Here is a 22,931-nt window from a genome sequence, read left to right as displayed (position 1 = left end):
CAGAAAAGTCAGTTTCCAGCTCTCCTATATCTCTAGCCTCCATTTCTACTATTAAACTTAAAAACATGGGAGTGAGGGAGGAGAAAGAAAGCGAGCAAGAGACAGAGATGGTATGTAGATGTACACGTGTGAGTATGTGCATGTGCGCGTGCACATGCATTCCCCATTTAGAATGGCTGGGCAGCAGAAAGTCTTTCAGTCACTCCTGTGTCCTTTATTCCTCCTTCCTTTATCTCCCTCTCCCACCACCCTGCAGTCTGAGGTACCCAGCCTGCATCCAGAATACATCACACAACTTGGGATGAGATTTTTATTGTTCCATCCTTTTCAGTGACGTCTGACTCTTCATGACCCCATTTGGGTTTTTTTGGCAGAGATCCTGGAAAGGTTTGCCACTTCCTTCTCCAACTAATTTTACAGATAAATAAACTGAGGCAAACAGGGTTAAGTGATGTGCCATGGTCACACAGCTAGCATGTGTCTGAGGATGGATTTGACTTCAGGAAGATGAGTCTTACTGAGTCCAACCCCAGGACTCCATCCACTGGGCCATGATAGTCCCTAACTCTAGTTGTTTCAGTGAAATGGAGGAGCAGTCTTTCATATGCCCTGCTTCTATAACCTCCAGCTCTGTAATGTGACCTACTAATGTAACCTAAAGACCCCCAGCATTTGCCAGCAGCCCTTTCATAACTCTCTTTTGACTTCAGCTGAATTTTTCTTTTATGTGTTGCCTCCACCAATTAGAGAATGAGAGCAAGAACTGTCTTGATTTTTCAATTTTTCAATTTTTTTATTTCTACAAGCATAGTGCTTGGCCTACAGTAGTGCTTGATAATTTATTCAATTATTAAATAAAACTATTTCTGTCTTTAAAAAGGCATTTTGATCCTGCAATTACAACACACGAATATTATCAGAATTCACAGATTACTAAATCACTCAAGTGGGATATAATTTACTGTCTAAGAAAACATAGTATATATATAAAAACTGTTGAAGTTAATTCATTTGAATGGAAAAGTCTTTGGCTCTAATAATCTATGAAATAGTACCATCATAATAACAAGAGTTGTTACAAAGTTATGAATTTCAGCCTTTTAGTCAAAGGAAATTGGGATAAAAACCTTACAAATAAAAGTTCACATATGTAGGTAGTGCTTTACGTTTTGCAAAGTACTTTACATATGTAATCTCACTTGATCCTCACCATAACTCTGTGTGGTATTAATCCTCATTTTACAGATGAGTAAACTGAGGCTAAGAGGTTTAGTGACTGCCCAACATCACACTAAGAGTCCAAGGCAGCATCTGAACTTAGGTCTTCCTGACTCTAAATTGAGCACTATATATCCACCAAGTCATATAGCTGCCTGAATACAGAATTAAGAGTAAAACTAAGTGAGAAACAGGTGAAAGTGGATAGAAGTCAAATTAAGGGAGAAATACTAAGCATCCCATTTCAAAGAGAGGCTCCCTAGCCCAGCCCATGCCCATGCCCCATACAAACCACCCCTTATCTGGTCAGAACAAATTCTATAACAGTGAATGAGATCCTGTGGGAGATCAGAGGACTATAGAAGGGGAGTGAACAGGAATTTATCTGTCACTGAAACCCCCAGAAGTGACGTGACTTGCCCTGGGTCACAGGGCTGACTAGTCAGGGGCCAAGGTCAGATCTGAGGTCAGACTTCCTTGACTCCACCTTACAAGCTCCATTCTCTGGACCCTATTTATAAAACTCATTGTGGATGAAGATATTTTTTGTTTTTGTTTTTGTTATACTTGCTTATTCACTACAGAGAGAACAGGTGTCCACTCTGTAAATGACTAGGTTCTAGGAATTTCCATTGGTTGCATTTTAACAAAATTTTCCTACAACATAATACTTTGGTGTCCTATAGAAACCTCTATCGAATCCGGGCTTAGATACTTAGCACCACACCCAGAAATAACTGGCCGTGTAACCTTAAGCAAGTTACTTAACCCCGATTGCTTTAAAAAAAAAAAAAAAGAAAAGAAACCCCTATGGGATTTTACCCTTCAAGAAAATTAAAGGAACAAGAAAAAGATTTTATGACTTATTACACCACTTCTAATTCCAAATAAGAAAATCAAAGGTACAATTTGATCTTCAATATCAAGAAAAAAATCCAAGTAAGTAAATACAGCCATGATTTACAATTTAATAAATTACCATAATGATATTATTTTGGAGCTCATTCTATATTGGTGCTCACCTTGGTGTTGGCCATGTCCACAATATACTGGTCTCCTTTCACACATTCCATCACTAGGAAGCCATCTCTGTCAAGCACTTTAGCCTGAGAGTTTCCAGATACCACGAGAATCACATCTCCTGTGCTGCTGTACTGTAGTGACTTAATTTGGTGACTGTGAAGAAAAGAAAATACTCAGATGAAGCAAGGTATCTAAAGCTTCTTCAGTGATTGGGAATAGGGGGAATATTCACCAAAAAAAAGCACCAGGCATGACTTCCTGAAGCCTTTAAGAGAGATTAAAAAAAAAAAAAGGAATGAAGCAACATACCCAAAGGCAATGGGAAAAAGTTTTCATGATAAAAAAATCTTCATATGAAACATACAGATAGAAATATCCTCAATGAAGACAAAAAGGGTAAACAGGTGATTTTTGGTAATATTAGTAATGCCTTTGGGAGGGGATATGTTTATATTTAAGCAAATATATTTCTGGTTATGTTTAGAAAAGTTTTATTATTTTTTTCTTTATGTAGCAACTACTTTTTTTTGGACTGAATCTGCGGATTTTGCTCACAACGGTGATTTCTGGTAAGGAAACCTTTTCCACAAATGAAAGGCAATGAGTGTAATGGAATGGAGAGAGCTGAATGTGGAGTCAAAAGACCTGGGTTTGAAAAAAAAGTTCTGCTTAATACCTGTGGGACCTGGAGAGCCCAGCATGTGTAAGGTGTCAGCAGACTGAAAGGGTGGGGGGCAGCGGTTAATATGAAGGGCTTTGAACTGGAATGAGGAGAGGTTTGTGGGAAGGAGATCGACCAGCAGGCATGAAGAGAAGCAGGGTAGTGGCAGTAAAAAAAGAGAGAAGGGGACATAACTGAGAGATGTTACAAAGCTAAAATAGATTGGCCTTGGCAACATAATAGACATGAGAGGTAAGAGTGAGTGACAAGTCAAGGATGCTAGCCAAGTTGTGAGCCTAACTGACCGGGAGGATGGCAGTGCCCTTAATAGTAATAGGGAAATATGGAAGGGAAAGGATTTGGGGAAAAGATTATGAGTTCAGTTTTGGATATGTTGAGTTTAAGATGAGTAAGATAACAGCAAACCATTCCAGTATAAGGCAACAAAGTTCAGGTCCCAGCACTGACAGTGCCCAAGACAAGGTGGCAGCAAAACTCCTGCCAGGGGAAGAAGAAGAGGGGAAACCTGTGGCACAGACACAACCACAGTTAACTAAACACTCACTAAACACAGGGGGCCAAGGATAGGGCTCAGCAGTTACAGCACAGCATTACAACATTTTGACCAGAAGTGGTGTCTAGTACTGGAAGGCAGAGTCAGGCCCTGGCAGAAGGTGCAATGTTCAGGAGGAGAATAAGCTGGATCGCACTTGAGAAATTACAGTTCTTTCAATGATTCCAACCTGTTCCCTGCTACAAGTCTAATTTCTTTATACTCATACTCTCCTTACATGGAAAGTCTGTGATGAATGAATTAAAAATCACTTGGTAAGAGATGCTGTTCCCAGGGCCCTTGGCCATAGGGTCTTGGGCTACCTCTACTGGGATCAGAAAGGAGGTATTAGTAGTGGTTTGGACCATTTGGCACATGACATTCTGTACATCAACGGGAGATCTGTTAAACTACTTAAAGTTTAACCAAAGAGAAACAGAATGATGCATAGTGGTTATAAATACAATTAACACATCACCAGTGATGACTTGCAAGTAAGGAACAACATAAAAGAAACTCTTAAGGATCTGTGTGACTGGAAAAGGAAGCGGGATAGTCACGTGAAAAGAATGAGATTAAATAGATGGATTGTCCAAGTGCTACACTGGTATGCATGGAATTTTAAAAGATTCATAGGAAGCACTCCAGAGTGCTGAGTAGATGTTCTATGAAGAATCTGGGGAAAGACATGGACAAGCAAGACACAGGATGAAAGTGTGAATGGATCACCATTTTATGACTGAAGAGGGCACATTCATCAATAAAGTCACAGATCTACCAAAGTACTTTATATCTTAATTTGCTTCTACTCGGCACTTGCAGTATCTTAGTTTTCACTCCATAAGAAAGCACTATTTAAACAAGCACATCAGACTACAAAATTCTTACAGAACCTAGTAAACTGTTAGTGAGATGCAGAAGAGACTCTAATTATAAATAATTATAGACTGAAGAAAGCTATGCAGACATCAGGTGCTTATTAAACATGTACTACAGTACGTTTACCACTGTCTTGGGTATGATGTATATAAAAGAAGTATAAGACACAGAGATCACCATCAGGAGTTTATAATCTAGTATAAAAAACTGGTTCTATATATCTAAGAAACCTCTGGAAAAACTAATTTTCAAATGAAGCTGTTTTCTTATCAACATCGATACTCTCTCCCAATGGCTTCACACATTTCTTTCCAAACACTTTCCTTTGACGTGGGCAAATCTTTAGACAAAAGTTTAACTCCTTGGTTGAATGTTTAACAACAGATCAGTTTTAGCTGCCACAAAATAAACACTGAAGATGCCTAGTCCTGTCCAAATAACAAATCATGCAGTCAATTTAGCTTTCTAAGATTTCAATTCCCTCCCATAATATATGGCACAACCTCTCTATTTATGCCCATCTTCCAAGACTCTCAAACATGCCATTCTATAAATTTGCCACAGAGGGTCCATTGTAGACCTTCTTCCATTTCACACGTCATGGATATCAAAGGAATACATAAACTGTCCATCCGTTAGTTATCACTCACTCTCAGTATGTGACTGGCTCAATAATTTTTCCAGTCATGCATTTTTCTGCAATATTCTTTATACAACTTTTCCCATAAAAGATTTCATTTGCAACATGGGACAGTCAGCTCTTGCCCTTTGTGGGCCTCCTGTTTTTCACTGACAGTAGTTTCTGACTTTAATTCTTCATAGATAAGAGTATTCTACTCCTTAAAGCCATACATCATCACTAGAAATCTCTAAAATAATTTTAAAAGAATGCATTTCTAATAAAGGCTGCAAAAGTTTAACAAGCATTATAGGGGCGGCCAGGTAGCACAGTGAGTAAGAGCACCGGCTCCCGTGTTGAGAAGACCTGGAGATCGAATCCCGGGCTCAGACACTTAGCACCCACCCAGAAACACCTGGCTGTGTAACCTTGAGCAAGTTACTTAAACCCAATTGCTTAGGGGCAGCCAGGTGGCTCAGCGAGTAAGAGCACCAGCTCCAGTGTCAGGATGACCTGGATCAAATCCGGGCTCAGATACTCAGCACCACACCCAGAAATAATAACTGGCCGTGTAACCTTGAGCAAGTTACTTAACCCCGATTGCTTACAAAAAAAAAAAAACAAGCATTATAAAAGTCTGAAAGAAAAAAACTGAGCAATCAAGAAACAAAGATTAAATGATAGAGTATCGCTTTCAAGATATTTATCACCTGCAACTAACTCTAAAAGAATGTGGCTACAGGTGCATGTCTCCTTACTTTAAGGAAAGTGACAAAGAATGTCCCAAGTAGTGAATAAATACACAGAAGCACTAGACCAAAGCAAAGTTTTCTAATTCCAAATGAAAAGTAAGTAAACTGATACCAAAGCAAATAAATTTAAAAGTAAAGATTATCAAAATCTCACTTGAGAACCAAACAATCAAAAGCAATCATAAGAGATCACTCTCTACTCAGAATAAAAACTGATTCTTTTGAAGACTGGCTCTCCCTATTTCCTCCAAGTTGGAAGTATACAGGCTGCTCCTGGGCATAATAATGGCACAGAAGTTTTTTTTTTTAAGCTATAGTTTTTCCAACATGAGCTGCTTCACCCCTCCCTAAGGCAGATCAATGAACCTCTGCTCCCAGACTTAGTTCAGACATCCAATCAGTTTTATCCTTAAAACAGCACAGAACTCTCAAACTCAATCAACTAACCAACCTCAAAGTCCCTAGCAGCAGGTGTACAACAACAAACTTGATCATAATTACTTTTAAAAACACTTGCCTCCATGATTCTTTCCCCAAATACAAGCATTTTTTAATGTGGGCAACTCTGTGGGCAAAAAGCAAACCATTTAACAGAAAATGTATCCTAACACACTAGTTTTATTGGTCTCAAGATAATATAAACATCATAGATACCTAGTTCTACCCAAATAATAGGTTCTATAGTCAACAGAGCTGCTGAAATCTCAATTTCAAAGCTGACCTAAAAATAAGTGATATTTCAGACATGCTTCCAATATATCAAGTTAATATCAATATCAGAAAAATATACAGAAATATTTTCAAAAAGGTATTTTATTTCATATCAATGATAAATCAAAATGTCCAAACCATGAGATCAAAGAAACATTCGTCATAATAAAAATTTAAGTAGGAAAAAAAATAGAATTTCAATCATTTTTTTTAATTTGATATATTTAACATTCTAATCAGTTCCTGAGTAAGACTAGGCCATCTCTCTGTGAATATTTTTGTGGTATCCAGAGCACTGACAAAAGAACTTCATGTTAAGAACTTGCAATGTGGAAACTCTCTCCATAGATGCAGATCAGCAACTAGTCTGTTACTTTAAGTCTTACAAAGTTGTCTGGGGTATTTAAAAGTTAAGTGCCTTGCCCATGGTCATACAGCTAGTATATGTCTAAAAAAGGACACAAACTCAATTTTTCTTCATTCTATACATTATGCCAAACTCTGTGTGTATATCTATATATACACATGTACATACATGCACATTCACATAATGGATACACATATCCATAAACAAAATTTTATATGTACTTATAAATTTATTTATCACATAGACACATTAGCCAGGCACCTGCTATCAAGAATTACACATTGTCCATTACTTGGGAAATTCTGAAATTCTAGATGACTGTTCTCAAATTATCAGCACTTCAAAAAGCTACTTCCACAGTGGTGAGATTCACTGCATCAATTCCAAAGGCAATGACAACTCAAAGGAAGCTCTTAGTGCCCTCAGCAATTAGTCATAACAAAAAAAAAAAAGTGTTTTCATCAGAAGTCAGGAAAGATCAAAGCAGCTCGGAGAGCCCAACCTCTAAAATATTTGTTTCACTTTGGAGAGAAGTTTAGAAAGGCAAAGGCAGAACTAAGCTCAGAGTGCAGAATCAGTGCTAAGAGACCCCACATAGAACAGAGACTTCTCCAGGAGATGTAGGAAGGATGCCATGAGGTAAAGTTCTGATCTCGTTCCCATATTTAAATCAATACCACTTGAGAAAGTTGAACAAAATAAATACATATCATTTGAAATCCTGAAAACATGATGACCATGAGTTGGGGGAGGGGGGAAACAAAATGAACACACAGACAGAATTATTAATAAATGAACTGTGTGAAATGATAAACTACTGCAAAAATGGAACGAACAAGTGAGAATCCAGACTACATTCTTCCTAACAGTACCCACATGATTAATAATATAATGACTATAAAGCAGATAAACAGATTTTATTCAAGATATCTTAATTTTTTTTTCAAGTCAGGAAAACTGGAGTTCCAATCCAGCCTCAGAAACTTAGTAGCTATGTGACTCTGGGCAAATCATTTAACCTCGGTCTGCCTCAGTAAAATGAGGATATAATGGTGCCTATCTCACACGACTGCTGTGAGGATCAAATGAGAGAATACTTGTAAAGCATTCTGCAAACTTTAAAGCGCTAAATAGTTATTATCATTATTATTACACTACAACATATTTTACATTATACCTCTATTTTGTTACTTCTCATTTTCTCTTCAAGGTCTTCAGGCACACAAAAAAAATGTGTGTGCCTAAGGATTCCTTTGCCACCTCCTCCTTAATTGCACAGACCACAGAGTGAAAAGGATGAAACCAGAAGTCATTAGACTCAGGGTTAAAGAGAATTAAAGAGCCTGTTCAAATGATATCAGCTTCTCAAATTCCTGACTAAACAACTAGTATTGTGATCAAAGAGAAGAAACAGAACGCCAGTCTGAGAGTAACCAAGAGTCATATGGAAGCAAATAAATGTACTCTCAGGCAGTAACACTCATATCAATCCAAAGGATTAGTGACATTGCACAATTCTTTCTATGAAGTTATTCCTGGGGAGGAGGAAGGTGGAGAGTGAGGAGTCATTTTTAAAGCATGTGTTGCCCAGCTAGCAGAACAAGCTGGGACACGCATTGCAGATAAATAAATACAGCTGTTCAGGGCTGTCACTTGAGGCTCAAGAGCCACAGAATCTCGTTCCAGTTACTATGACCTCGCCATAGGAATTACTCAATATTGGGAGCAAATCACTACTACCAATTGCAACTTTCCTAAAATACTATAAAGGAAGATATACATACATAGGAGGCTTTGTTTCCATCATTACTGATCAAAATTCCCAGACTTTCTACTTTCAGTCAGAAACTGAAAAACTTTTCTCAAAACATGCCTTAGGTCTACATGCTACGTTCTCATGCAGGCAGGGAAACAATAATTTGAGGAAGTCAACAAGCATTTATTAAGCCTCTGCTATATGCCAGGCACAATGGAAATATAAAGAAAATCCCATCCTTCCCCAAAAAAGCCAGCCCCTACTCTATGGATTACATTCCATATTAAAGCATCCCAAATTATAAACTTTCTTCAATTCCTTATATAATTCAACTTACATCCCAAATACATACTATGCATTAATTAGTGGTAATTAATAGTAGTAAAGAAAGATTATGTTGAGTTTGATTCAAAAAGTAAAAGTTTCTGTTAGATAATTAGAAAATAAACCTGATGACAAATGTGTGCCATAAAGAAACTAATATGACAATATGCTTCACTGATTGGCATAGAAAATGTACATAGCTGCCTATTTGATATACAAAATAAGATATAGCCATAGAATACTATGCCTTGAGAATACAATTCTAACCCAAGATGAAATATTTTCTTATTAACACTATAAATTCACTTTATTCAACTTAAACTGGGCCCTCATCACAACAAGGCAGACCTCCCTACATGATTCACTTGGGGCAGCTACATGACAAGTAGATAAAGTGCCAGGTCTGGAGTCAGGAAGATTCCTCTTCCTAAATTCAAATCTGGCCTCAGACATTTACTAGATGGGTGACCCTGGGCAAGTCATTTCACCCTGTTTGCCTCAGTTTCCTCATCTGTAAAATGATCTGGAGAAGGAAATAGCAAATCACTCTACCATCTTTGCCAAAAAAAGCCCAAATGGGATCACAGTCAGACATGACTGAAATAACTGAACAACAAAATGATTTCCTTTTTGTCACCCCCCCCGACAAAAGCTATCCAATCTTTTCTTCATTTCTCATGTATTCTACATCTCCCCCTCTCAGCTGAAGAATTTATCTCTTATTTTACTGGGAAAACTGAAGCTACCACTGAAGCTCCTTCTCCCCTTCTCCTCATCTCAAACCCTCAATATCACTTCCCACTTTTTCCTCCCTTCTCCCACTTTCTAATAATGATACAGTTCTTTTCCTTGTCAAGGCCAGGCCATCCAAATTGGTACCAGAGCCCATTCTGTCCTCTCTTCTCTAAAAGATGCCCTACTCTCAACTCCTATTATCTCAAGCTTTCTGTCTTCTCCCTCCTATCTACTGGTTCCTTCCCTACTGCCATCAAAACATGCCCAAGTCTCCCTCAACCTTAAAAAAAAACTTTCCCTACATCCCTTAAGTTATCTTTTTATATTTCTTCTTCTTTCCTCAGTCAAACTCCTGAAAAGATCTCGGCATACAACTCAAATTTCTCTTTCCAAAGTTACCAAAATCTCCTAGCAGCCAAATTTGAAGATCTTTTCTGGTCTCATCCTACTTGACCTTTCTGCTGCATGGCACTGACCACCATGCTCTCCTTGAGAATACTGTCTCCTTCTATTCTTCCCATCTATTTGCTCCTTTCTCCATATTCTCTGCTAATTCATCATTCATATCATGCTCCCTGTTTGTGAGTACAAGGCTAGGTCTTCTCTCTTTATACTCTCACCCTTGCTGGCCTAACCACCTTCTTCTGGTTATAATTAAGCAAGGAGTTCATTGTAATCCCTAAGACAATGTTGTATAGATCTATATGTCCAGTCCCAATTTCTCCCCAGGCTTCAGGCCCACCTGACCAACTGTCTAATGAATATTTCATACTGAAGTCCCAAAGATACCTCAAATTCCACGTCTAAGACATAACTCACTGTCATTTCCTACCAAACCCAAATATCTTCCAAGCTTTACGATTTTTCACTATTCTTCCAATCGCTCATGTTCATAATACAGGGTATTGTTTTTGATTCCTATTCATACACAACGAATTGCCAAACACTCTCATTTCTACCACCACCATTCTACTACATTTGATACCCCTCTATCGGCATAGCCACCATGTCAGTTCAGGACCTTCACCTCTCACACTGATTCCTGCAAGCTTCTGAATAGTCTTCCTATCTCAAAACTCTCCCCACTCCACTCTATCATCCACACAGCTGCCCAAGAGACTGACTGCAAGCGGAGATCTATGTCACTCTTGCATGGGATGAATGTCATTGATCCCCCTATTCCTTCCAGGATAAAATATAAATTCTTCTGTTTAGCTCTTTGTAGCCTGGCTCTATCTTTTCAGAATCCTTTTATATTAATTCCCCTCCAATACACTGTGAGCTCCAGGGAAACTGCCCTTTTCTTTCTTTTCCTCTCTCACACACAAGACTGCATCTCCCTGCCTATGCCACAGCCTTCTCCCACATTTGGAATGTATACCCTCATCACCTCCATCTCACAAATCCCTCTCTTCTTTCAAAAGAGCTCAGGTAATATTTTGTTATTGCTTCTATTTCCTTTCCTAATCCCATCCAACCACTAGCACACTCCCTCTTTATCTGGTATTTCACTACCTCCTGCTAAATTTATTCACTTTATGTTTACTGTTTATATGTTGTACATTGGTGTGTCCCTTTTAGAATAGAAGCTACTTAGGAGTTAATATGGCATAGTCAGAAGAAGTATTTTACCTTAACTTGTCCAGCACATCTCCTCAACAAAGATCCAAAATATGCACAAGACTGAATTCATTTTTCCAGTACAGGGTGATTCAGGGAGCAGAGAAGTCTGTGGACATTAGGGACAGGGTCTGGTCAGGAGCACTCATGGTTGCAGGGAGCATGCCAGAAGAGGGAATGAATGAGAGCAAACACAGGGCACCAAGGAGGGAAGCTCAGGAGCAGAAAGAGACTCCACGGAATCCCTGAACAAGCTCTGGGTGCCATCTTACAACTCAGGTAACCATCACCCAGTTTCAGGTCAGAAATCCAGGGCAAAGAAGAGTGGCTACAGGCATGGGACATAGCTGTCCCTTTGACCAAGGAACAAATTCCTGAAGCAAACGTTAATTATATAGTTATATAAATCTGATCCCAAGAGCAGAGCAGGGACTCAGACCTAACCTCTAGCCGAGTATGGAAGCTGCAGTGAAAACTCCAAAGCAGGAGTCCCAGACTGAGGAGAAGTCAGCAGTTCAGTCATTCTAGACTGGCATTAAGCACCTAAGGACTCCACCTCACCCTTAATGATCCCACCTCCCAGTTGAGTAATAGCCACTGAATTAAGAGGCAGTCTACTAAAACTTCAAAACAAGGATAAGCCAACAGACCCAAATCCAGATCAAGAACTTGCAGATCTCAGATCAGGAGAGCAGTGAACAGACCTCATCCCAGATCACACCATTCTGGGAACACTGAAAGACTGAGCTGTGAAATCAACATATAAATATGAGAAGACAGAAGCTCAGGTCAAACATCCTCCCCCTATCTCCCCCTGAGCCCAGTACTAACAGAGTTCAAAATCCAAAAATAGGGTGAAACAATAACAAACACACAAAAATATGGCAACAGGGAAATTCAACACAAACTCAGGAGAAGAAAATGACTCAAGAAAATCTACAAGCAAAGCTTCAAAGAAAAATGCAATTTGGACACAAGTCCAGCAAGAATTCCTAAAGGGCAGCTAGGTGGCATAGTGAATAGAGCACCAGTCCTGGAGTCAGAAGGACCCGAGTTCAAATTCAGCCTCAGACACTTGATCACACTTACTAGCTGTGTGACCTTGGGCAAGTCATTTAACCCCAATTGCCTTGCCTTCCCCCCTCCAAAAAAAAAAATAGAACAGCTACTTTTGGGGCGGGCAAGTGGCACAGTGAGTAAGAGTGCCGGCCCCAGAGTCAAGAGACCTGGGATCAGTTCTGGTCTCAGATACTTAGTACCCACACAAAATAACTGGCCGTGTAACCTTGAGCAAGTTACTTAACGCCAATTACTTAAAAAAAAATTCCTAAAGAAGCTAACATAATAAAAATGACAATTTTACCTAAATTAAATTACATATTTAGTGTCATACCAATCAATCTACCAAAAAATTATTTTATAGAGCTAGAAAAAATAGTAACAAAATTCATTTGGAAGAACAAAACGTCCAGAATATCAAGGGAATTAATGAAAAGAAATGCTAGGGAAGGTGGTCTAGCCATACCAGATTTTAATCAGTATTATAAAGCAGTAGTCACCAAAACTACTTGGTACTGGCTGAGGAATAGAGTAGTGGATCAGTGGAATAGATAGGGTACATGAGACTCAGCAGTCAATGACTATAGTAATCTACTGTTTGATAAACCCAAAAACCCAAGTTTTGGGGATAAGAACTCACTATTTGACAAAAACTGCTGGGAAAACTGGAATACAGTATGGCAGAAACTGGGCATAGACCAATATCTAACACTGTGTACCAAAATCAACTCTAATTGGGTGCCATGATCTAGGTATAAAAGCTGATACTGTAAGCGATCTGGGAAAGCAAGGAATAGTTTACCTGTCAGATTTATGGAGAAAGGAAGATTTTATGACCAACAAGAGTTAAAGAGAATTGTAAAATTCAAAATGGATAATTTTGATTGCATTAAATTAAAAAGTTTCTGTACAAACCAAGCCAATGTAACAAAGATTAAGAGAGAAGTAGACTGGAAAAGAATTTTTATAACCAGTGTCTCTGATTAAGGCCTCATTTCTAAAATATACAGAGAATTGAGTCAAATCTATAAAATACAAGTCATTCCCCAATTGATAAATAGTCAAAGGATATGAACAGGCAGTTTTCAAAAGAAGAAATTAAAGATATCTAAAGGTATCTAATTAAAGAAATTAAAGTATGAAGAAATGCTCTAAATCACTACTGATTAGAGAAATTCAAATCAAAACAACTCTGAGGTACCATATCTCACCAGTCAGATGGGGTAACATGACAAAACAGGAAGATGATAAATGCTGGAGAGGATGTGGAAAAATTGGAACACTAATGAATGCTAAATATTGTTGGTGAATTGATTCAAACATTCTAGAGAGCAATCTGGAACTATGCCCAAAGGCATAGTACATTCCCTTTGACCCAGCAATACCACTTCTAGGATTGTATACCAAAGAGATCATAGAAGTGGGAGGAAGTCCTGTATGTACAAAAATATTTATAGTAGCTCTTTTTGTGGTAGCAAAGAATTGGAAATTAAGGGGGTGCCCATCAACTGGGGAACAGCTGAACAAGTTGTGGTATATGAATGTAATGGAATACTATTGCGCTATAAGAAAGGAGGAGCAGATGGACTTCATATTTACCTAGAGAGGCTTATACAAACTGATGCTGAGGGAGAAGAGCAGAAGCAGCAGAAATTTGCATACAATTACAGACACAACATATGTGTGACGATCAACTCTGATAGACTGGACTCTTCTCAGCAATGCAGGGTTATAAGACAACTGCAAAAGACTCATGATGGAGAGAGATGTCTACATCCAGAGAAAGAACTAGAAAGAACAGAATTTCAATGCAGACTGAAGCAAAATACCTGCTCTCTTTCTTTTTCTTGTTTGGTTCTATTTCCTCTTTCCCACTGTTCATTCCATCTGATATAATCCTTCCTTATAACCTGACTAATGTCTAATGTGAAAGTATTTGCAGATCCTATATTTGATTGTATGCTGTCATGGGGGGTGGGAGGGGAGGGAAGGGGAGAAAATTTGGAACTAAAGGAATTGTGGAACTGAATCTTGTAAACTAAAAGCAAACAAACAAATTAATCAAGACCAAAAAAAAAAAAAAAGAGAGAGAGAGAATTCCTAAAAGAGTTAAGGGAACATCTGGGGTGGAAGAGCTAAAAAAAATTTTTTTTTAAACAAATGAGAGGGCTAGAGAAAATATAGGAAAAGAAGCAAGAGTTCAAAAAAGAAAGCTATGAAAAGAAAATTGACAGCTTGAAAAATAGGTACAAAATACTGTTGAAAATAAACCCTTGAAAATTAGAATTGGCCAAATGGAAACTAAGGACTCTAAAAGAGATCAAGAAATGAAAAAACAAAGTAAAAAGACTGAAAAAAAAAAGAATCAAATGTGAAATATATCCTAGTAAAAACAACTGACTTGGAAAACAAATTGAGGGGAGATAATTTAAGGATCTATGGACTACCTAAAAGCTATGAACAAAAAAATGAGTCAAGACACAACATTTCAAAAAAATTAGGAAAGAAAATTGCCCAAGCAGCTTAGAGCCATAGAGCAAAAGAGAAATTTTAAATATCCAGCTATCACCTCATGAAAGAAATCCCAAAATGAAAACTCCAAGGAATATTGTAACGAAAAATTCAGAGCTCCCTGGTTAAAAAAAAAATTCTACAAACAGAAAAAATTGAAGTACCACAGGATCACAGGAAGGATCATATAATATTTAGCATTTACCACAACAAAGCAAGACAGAGTTTAGAATATTAATATTCCTGAAGCCAAAGGATCTAGGCTTAAAACCAAGAAAAACTTACCTAGAAAAACTGAGTATAATCCTATAGGAGGGAAATGAATCTTTAATGAAATAAAAAAATTCCAAGCATTCCTAATGAAAAGATTAGAGTTAAGTATTAAAACTGACACAAATACAAGGTAAAGAAAAGAAAAAAATGCTAAAAATGGATGAAAAATCACAAGGGACCAAACAAGTTTAAACTGTTTACATTTTTCTCTGAGGAAATGATACATGAAGTCCTTCAGAACTCCTTTTGGTGTTACAGAAGGAGATTAGCTAAAGAGAGGACCTGGGAGCAACTATTTTGTTCTGATCATCTGAAAAGACAAATAGGAAGGGTAGGAAAGAGGAAAACACTGGGAGATGGGGGAAGGGAAAGGAAAACTGGGAGGAATTATCTCATATAAATAGGGTGTACAAAGAAGACTTTGTAAAAAAGAAAGTGATTGAGGGTGGAGTGGAAGCAAGTGACAATAAAACTTTACTCTTACCTGAATTGGTTTAAAGGAGGGAAGAATACACATGCACAATCTAGTTGAGTACAGAAATACACCTTACCAAACAGGGAAATAGGAAGGAAAGGGGTTAAAGGAAAAAGGAAGGTAAATTAAGGGAGGCATGAGTCAGAAGTAAAACAGACTCTTAAAGGTCAGGGGAAAAAGAAAAGGAAAAAACTGGATGGAGATAAATAATTAGCTGTCATAATTGTGAACATAAATGGGATGAACTTACCTATAAAATAGAAGATAACAGTATGTTTTGGAAATCATAATCCAACAATATATTGCATGTAAGAAACATACTTAAAACAGAAAGATACCTAGAGAGTTAAAATAAGAGGCTGGAGCAGAATTTATTATGCTTTAGCTAAAATAAAAAACACAGGGATAGTAACCATGATCTCAGACAAAGCAAAAGCAGAAACAGACCCAATTAAAAGAAAAACTAGATTTTGCAAAAAGTTATTACAGACAAAGAATTAATATCAATACTGAACATACATGTACAAGTTACATAGCACTTAAGTTCTTAAAGGAAAAGTTAAATAAGCCATAGGAAGAAATAAAACAGTAAAACTATAATAGTGGTAGACCTCAATTTACCGCCTCTAAGTCCTACATAAATCTAGCCAAAAAATAATGATTACTTCAAAAGATATAGAAAGGTTTTTGACAAATACAGCACCTATTCCTATTAAAAACAGTGGAAAGCATAAGAATAAATGGAGCTTTTCCTTAAAATGTTATTTCCTTAAATATATTAATTAAATATACTAATATATGAAATATATTTCTTAAATATATTTCCTTAAAATATTATCTACCTAAAACCAAGAGTTGGCTTTATCTGTAATGGGGATAGGCTAGAAGCCTTTCCAATAAGAACATGAGTGAAGCAAGGATGTCTATTATCACCATTATTATTCAGTTTTGTACTAGAACTGCTGCCTATAGAAATGTCAAGAAAAAGAAATTGAAGGAAAGAGCACAGGCAAAAAGGAAACAAAGCTAACACTCTTTAGAGACAATATGATTGCTTATTTAGAGACACAGGAACTATATGAACACAATGACAAAACACTATTTACATGAATAAAAACATTGAAATAATTTTTTAAATAGCTCATGGATAAAATAGCTCATGGGTAAGCTCTGCAAATACAACAAAAATGACAATACTACCTAAATTAATTTACCTATTCAGTGCCATACCAAGCAAATGAGCAAAGGATTACTACACAGAGGTAGAAAAAAAATAATTTAAAAATTCATTTCGCAGACCAAAAGTTCAAGAATAGCAAGAGAACTGAGGAAAAAAATGAGAAGAAAAGAACCAAGCAGTACCACATCTCAAACTAACTACGAAGATATAAATCACCAAAACAATTAGATACTGGATCAGGTCACATGATCTGTGGATCATATCACATGATCAATAAGATGGAAAAGTAGACATTTTCTCTGATCCCCTTAAAGAAACTTTAGCAGTCACCACTATTTAAGACACCTGGAATTCAAAAGAAGGCTTAAAAAAAAAAGAACTTCTACACTGAGCTCACTTAGGACCCCTTCTCCACATCTCAAACTACTGGCAATAAAACTGCACTAGCTGACCCAGAATCACATAGGCTCAAAATAAAACTCAACCCCACACCCTAATCTCCCCTCCCTCTTCCCAGTGCCAAGGAGATCCTGGCTCTAGGCTACGGAAATCTAATCTGGCCAGGGCAGATAAACAGAGTCCCTCTGCACTACTCCAGACTACAGAAGCTTACTGGGGTCACCCAGATAATGTCACAGGGGCAGGCATGAGGTGATGAGGGCCCAGACTAGGGCAGGGGCAGCATCAGAGGGGAGAGGAGACCTTAGTGAAAAGATTCTAGAGTGTCATTTAATTTGAATATTTACAAATTCATAAAATATCTAGACAAAAATTCTGAAGAACAGAGGGAAGATTCACTAAAAGAGCATATAAAAAAATCGGATATAAATGAACAGTGACTAAAATAATGTTTTAATTGTTTTAGTCATAAAACCACTGGAACTCCAGAGAAAAAATTTGCATTTGTCAAGTTGTGCTCATTTAATATATTCCATTACTGTACCATAAAAAAAGTCTTGATGAGTAATTTAGAATTACTGAAATTTGAGTTATCAAAGACTGTGACTTCAAGTATAAAGCAAAATCAATCATTTCAACACATACCAATCACAAGGTTGAAGAGATCGGAAAGCTTGAAGGGAAGCATCCATCCCTGCAAAATCCCAAAACTTAACATCATAATCAAACCCTCCTGTCACCAAACGGGCACCTGATGGGTCCAGACCTAAGGCAGAAACCTGGAGGGAAGAAAAGTCACACAAAAATAATTAGAGAAAAGTTGCTCACAGCCTGAACTCATAAGCTATAGCATGCTAAAAAGAAAATAAAAGATAATTATTTCTTTGTTCAATATATATTCAGTAGTTGCTAAAGGGATTGTTTTATTCTTCGGATTTGTATTCCCACACCTGGCATAGCACCTGGTATGTAGCAGGCACTCAGGCACACACATAAGCACTTGATGACTGACTGATGAAGAGTCTACAATGGGTGAAAGGACATTAAGAGTATTCAAAAGGTTTGCAAATTGTAAACCACACGAATTGTGTGACCACACGAAAATATGCCCAGTCACAAATAGAGGAATATAAATCAAAACATTTCTGAAGTTTCATCCCACTCCATGGAAATTAGCAAAGATTAAAAAAAAAGGTTCAGGGGCAGCCAGGTAGCACAGTGAGCAAGAGCACCGGCTCCAGTGTTGAGAAGACCTGGAGATCGAATCCTGGGCTCAGACACTTAGCACCCACCCAGAAACACCTGGCCGTGTAACCTTGAGCAAGTTACTTAACCCCAATTGCTTAGGGGCCGCCAGGTGGCTCAGCGAGTAAGAGCACTGGATCCAGTGTCGGCATGACCTGGATCAAATCTGGGCTCAGATACTTAGCACCACACCCAGAAATAACTGGCTGTGTAACCTTGAGCAAGTTACTTAACCCCGATTGCTTTAAAAAAAAAAATTTCTATTGTTTCTGAATAATCCTTACCTTAATCTACCCTCCCTCTTATTTCCCCTTAGCTTTTTCCCTCTTGCTTCTTCAACAGTGTATGTATATATGTGTGTGTATGTGTGTATATTCTTTCTTTTGACCAGTTCAGATGAAAGTGAGGGTAAAGTATCCTCTGCTCTCCCCAAAACTCACTTCCTTATTGCACAGACTTCTACTTCAATATGAGACGACTTTTCTCATTCTTTCTTCCCTTCCCACTATCCCTCCCAGTAAATTTCTCTTCCCTTCCTTTTCCATTCTTCTTTAAAGACCTCCAAAATGTAACAGAATCCTCCCAGGCTTTCTGTATAATTAAACTTTCTCTGTAACCCCAGATGATGGCAGAATTCTGAAGGAACGCATATATCATCTTCCCACACTGGAATGTAAACAATTTATTCTTGGTTAATTCCTTATGATTCTCTTGACACCTGGGTTGGTATATCCAATTTTCTGCTTAGCTCTAGTCTTTTTTTTTTTTAAGCAATTGGGGTTAAGTAACTTGCTCAAGATTACACGGCCAGGTGTTTCTGGGTAGGTGGCTAAGTATCTGAGCCCAGATTTGATCCCAGGTCATCCCGACACTGGAGCTGGTGCTCTTACTCGCTGTGCTACCTGGCTGCCCCTTAGCTCTAGTCTTTTTGTCAGGAATGCTTAAAAATTCTCAATTTCATTAAAAGCACATTTTTCCCCTGTAGAAGTACACTCGGTTTTGCTAGGTAAATCTTTCTTGTTGTAAATCTAGTTCTTTTGTCATTGGGAATATCATATTCCAGGCTCACCAATTCTTTATCATAGTGGCTGCTAAAATATGTCTGATCCTGTGACTCCTAATAGGGCTGCAGTCTCCTGATGCACCTCCCCTTACACTGACACAACTTTATCCCCCCCACATACACACCCCCATACAACTTCTTATGACCCTGACTTCCCTAATGGTTTGTCTTCCCCCGCCATGAAACCAAATTGCCCAAGATCAAGACACATGTGTTCCATGCCTCTCAGACATGGTGGGTGCCCAATATCATTCAAGTCACTATACCCTGGTAACTGATAAGACATTTCCAGATAGAGACAAGGAGGGCTGCATACAGAGAAAACAAATGCCAATATATCTTTGCTGCATATGTTTACTTTGTTAGAGCAAAGTAAACTTCCTCAATAATTAAAATTTTAGTGCCTCACAAATACCTTATTTTGTGCCAACATCAAACCTAAAGTAAGAGAGTGCTGGCTTTAGAGCCGCACCTACAGGACTTGCCTAGCAGTAGCAAGGGTCCAGTTGAGGTTGTGTAACATAAATTTGTAGTGAACCCAGTTCAGTGATTTTCCCCATACTCGTTCAGCAGCTCTTGAGTAAGAGTGAAGGCAAGGAAGGGTGGGAGGGATTCAAGGCTGAGGCTTGGCAAGTCCAACTGACAATATGATAAGGGGGCTAGAGAGTCAAGAGAACTAAAGGATTAGAGGTCATAGTGAGGACAAAGAGAAGAGTTTTGCATGGGGAAGGCAGAGGGAGAGGTGAAAAGTCAACAGGTTGTGGTGAGATAAACAGATTTCAGAATTCTGACACTAAGCTGATGTCCAAATGAAGTGGTTCCAATACAGCACCTAACAAAACTAGAGATCTGATTTCTTAGAAACACTGGCAAAGTTGATCCACTCTAAGATTTTTTGATGTATTCCTTTTAATTTCACATACATATGCTCTCTAAATCATTTTTTGCTTTGCTAAACTTCACATAAAGCCTTTTACAAACTCATTTTTTCCTTCTACTACTTTTCACTTTTCTGAGAGGGACATAATCTATCATATTGATAAACAATAGCCTTCAAATTAGATAGTACTCTTGGTCTTACTCCTCTCTTTCCTTGGCAAAAAGATCAAATATATGCTGATTGAGGAAGTTTCTAGAGTTTTTTGCCTCCTTGTGGTGATGACTGTTTTACATTGGTTTGCAATTTCAATAAAGAATAACAATAGAGGGGAGGCTAGGTAGAGCAGTGAATAGGGCACCAGTCCTGGAGTAAGGAGGACCTGAGTTCCAATCCAGCCTCAGACACTTAACGCAAAACTAGCCATGTGACCTTGGGCAAGTCACTTAAACCCCAATTGCCCTACCTTCCCCCCTCCAAAAAGCAAAAAAAAAAAGAAGAAGAAGAAGAACAGAAGCTTTTTCTTTTCCAGCTCATGGGGAGTAAGTAGGTCACTAATGGCAAAGGGTCTGAAGTTTGGAAGCATTTTCTTGACAAGCCCCAAATGTCAATATGCCAAAGAATGAATGCACAGAGTTACACCCCAAACAGTATGGCTACTGTTTGGATTAGCATGACAAAGAGAAAAAAAGAAAGAGACTCATCAACATTCAAGGAAAGCAAGGAAAATGATTGCTCTAAAGGCCAAACTCTACCATAAACAGCATTGCTAAGAAGATTCAGATGAAAAAGATTATCAAGATACATGAAAAGAAAAATACCAAGCGAAAAAATGATGAAAAAACTTCTGGAGAAGCAGTGCCTGTATATCTTCTGGACAGAGAGGTACAAGGCCCAGCCAAAGTCCTTTACAATATAATTAAACAGAAATGAAAAGAGAAAGCTGGCAAAAAGGAAGTACCTTTTGTCAAAAGTTTGTGCCCAGGGAGAAAGAGAAAGTGTTAAAGGTTATTCGTCCAGCAAAGAGAAAGAAGAAGGCTTGAGAGAATGAGTACTAAAGTCTGCTTTGCTGGGAAAAGATTTACTTGAAAACCACCAAAATATGAAAGATTTATGAGTCCAATTTTAAGAAGGTTCATGTAACTCATCTGGAACTTAAAGCCACTTTTTGCCTACCCATACTTAGTGTGAAGAAGAATCCCTCCTCCCCACCGTTTACAACTTTGTGTGTTATTACCAAAGGGAATGTCATCAAAATGGATGTGAGTGAGCTAGGCCTTGTGACACAAAGAGGCAAAGTTATCTGGGGAAAATATGCACAAGTTACCAACAATCTGGAAAATGATATTTGCATAAAAACTGTCGTTTATTCTACAATATATCAAGAAAACCACAAAAAAGAAAGAAAACCACAACAGTTACTACATTGAACAGTCACAAAACAAAACCAAAGACCCAGTTCTATACATTGGTTGTTCTGATTTGAGGCTAATTTGGAAAAGAGATGAGACACTATTTTCTGGTCTTTTATGAGACTTCTTCCCATTCTGGAAGTAGCTTATAACTAATTCTGACTACTGAAATACACTGAAATCCTCTCTCAGGAGATCAAGAAGTAGTGCATTATCTCCATTCTGTCAAAGTGCTTTTCTGACCACTTAAGACTCGGGGAGATAAAGACTAACAAAAGGTGTTAGGTCAGTGTGAATTAATGGATCATTAGGAAGAACAACAGCTTAGTTCAAATTAAATTGATATTAACATTTTGATCCTTACATAAAATCTGACTTAAAAGACAGCTAAAAGGATGAAAATTAAATGTGACCAGATAACTTTTTATTTGATTTGCAAACAGTGTCATTAGTTATAATGGAAAGGGTAAGAAACTGGCTTAAGATGTGTCAGGGAGTTTACAGAGATTCATCCATACTACTAGGAAAAAGCTTCATAGGACAAAAGACAATGCATTTACTGCTAATTCTTTTCATTTCACTGATTCACTGCATTGCCAGGGTAACCTGGAAGCCATTAGCCTCAAAAAACAACTAGAACACTGAAACTTTAGGATATTATCAATAATCAAATGTTTTATAAAAGCTTACATTTACAATATTTTAATTCATGAGCTGTCTAAAACTCCAGTGGGGTAGAAGTGGCCCTGAGTTCTTGAACACTACTCCTTCAGAACAAGCTCTGACAGGTTCTTCTGTGCTGGACAGGATAGGTACAGTCCTATAGAGAGACTGTCTTCAACTGGAGAACCAACCAAACTGAGTGTATGGAAGGTCATCACCAGAAGGTGGCTATTACATTATCTGCCCATGGCAACCCACTAAAGCCCCTCTGGTCTTCAGTGACAGGGGCAGAGTAGGGTAAAAGGGAGGAAGAGGCTAAGAAAGACACCATCTACCAACAACTTTTAGGACTTCAAATGTGAAGCACTGGCATGACACATGACATTAATATGACAAGTCATATTAATCTTTATTTTGTTGCTATCAATTAAATTAGTGAACAAAAAGGAAGCTGCAGCTAAAAATCACAAGTAAATGAGTTGGATTCATTTTCCATTCAACAGCAACAAGAAAAATTTTATGGGATTGTTGGTCTTCTTTCATAGCAAAACTTATA

General features: G+C 37.9%; 1 protein-coding gene and 1 pseudogene across 1 annotated transcript in view; one reads left to right on the top strand and one right to left on the bottom strand.

The window, feature by feature from the left end:
- The window catches only part of WDR70 (WD repeat domain 70), a 359,998-nt gene that overhangs the window by 271,586 nt on the left and 65,481 nt on the right, over positions 1 to 22,931 (bottom strand). Inside the window, exons 7-8 of the mRNA XM_069096170.1 lie at positions 17,761 to 17,894; positions 2,241 to 2,394 (exon numbers count right to left, since the gene is read on the bottom strand). Of these exons, the coding sequence (XP_068952271.1) occupies positions 2,241 to 2,394; positions 17,761 to 17,894 (288 nt within the window). The remainder of the gene's footprint in view (positions 1 to 2,240; positions 2,395 to 17,760; positions 17,895 to 22,931) is intronic.
- LOC138167539 (ribosome biogenesis protein NSA2 homolog pseudogene) lies at positions 20,484 to 21,730 on the top strand (annotated as a pseudogene).

This window comes from Petaurus breviceps, unplaced genomic scaffold (assembly GCF_028583685.1).
Source record: "Petaurus breviceps papuanus isolate PSGF00001 unplaced genomic scaffold, PetGlider_PUasm1.0 229, whole genome shotgun sequence".
NCBI classification, from domain to species: domain Eukaryota; kingdom Metazoa; phylum Chordata; class Mammalia; order Diprotodontia; family Petauridae; genus Petaurus; species Petaurus breviceps.
This window is presented reverse-complemented; position numbering and strand designations above follow the sequence as displayed.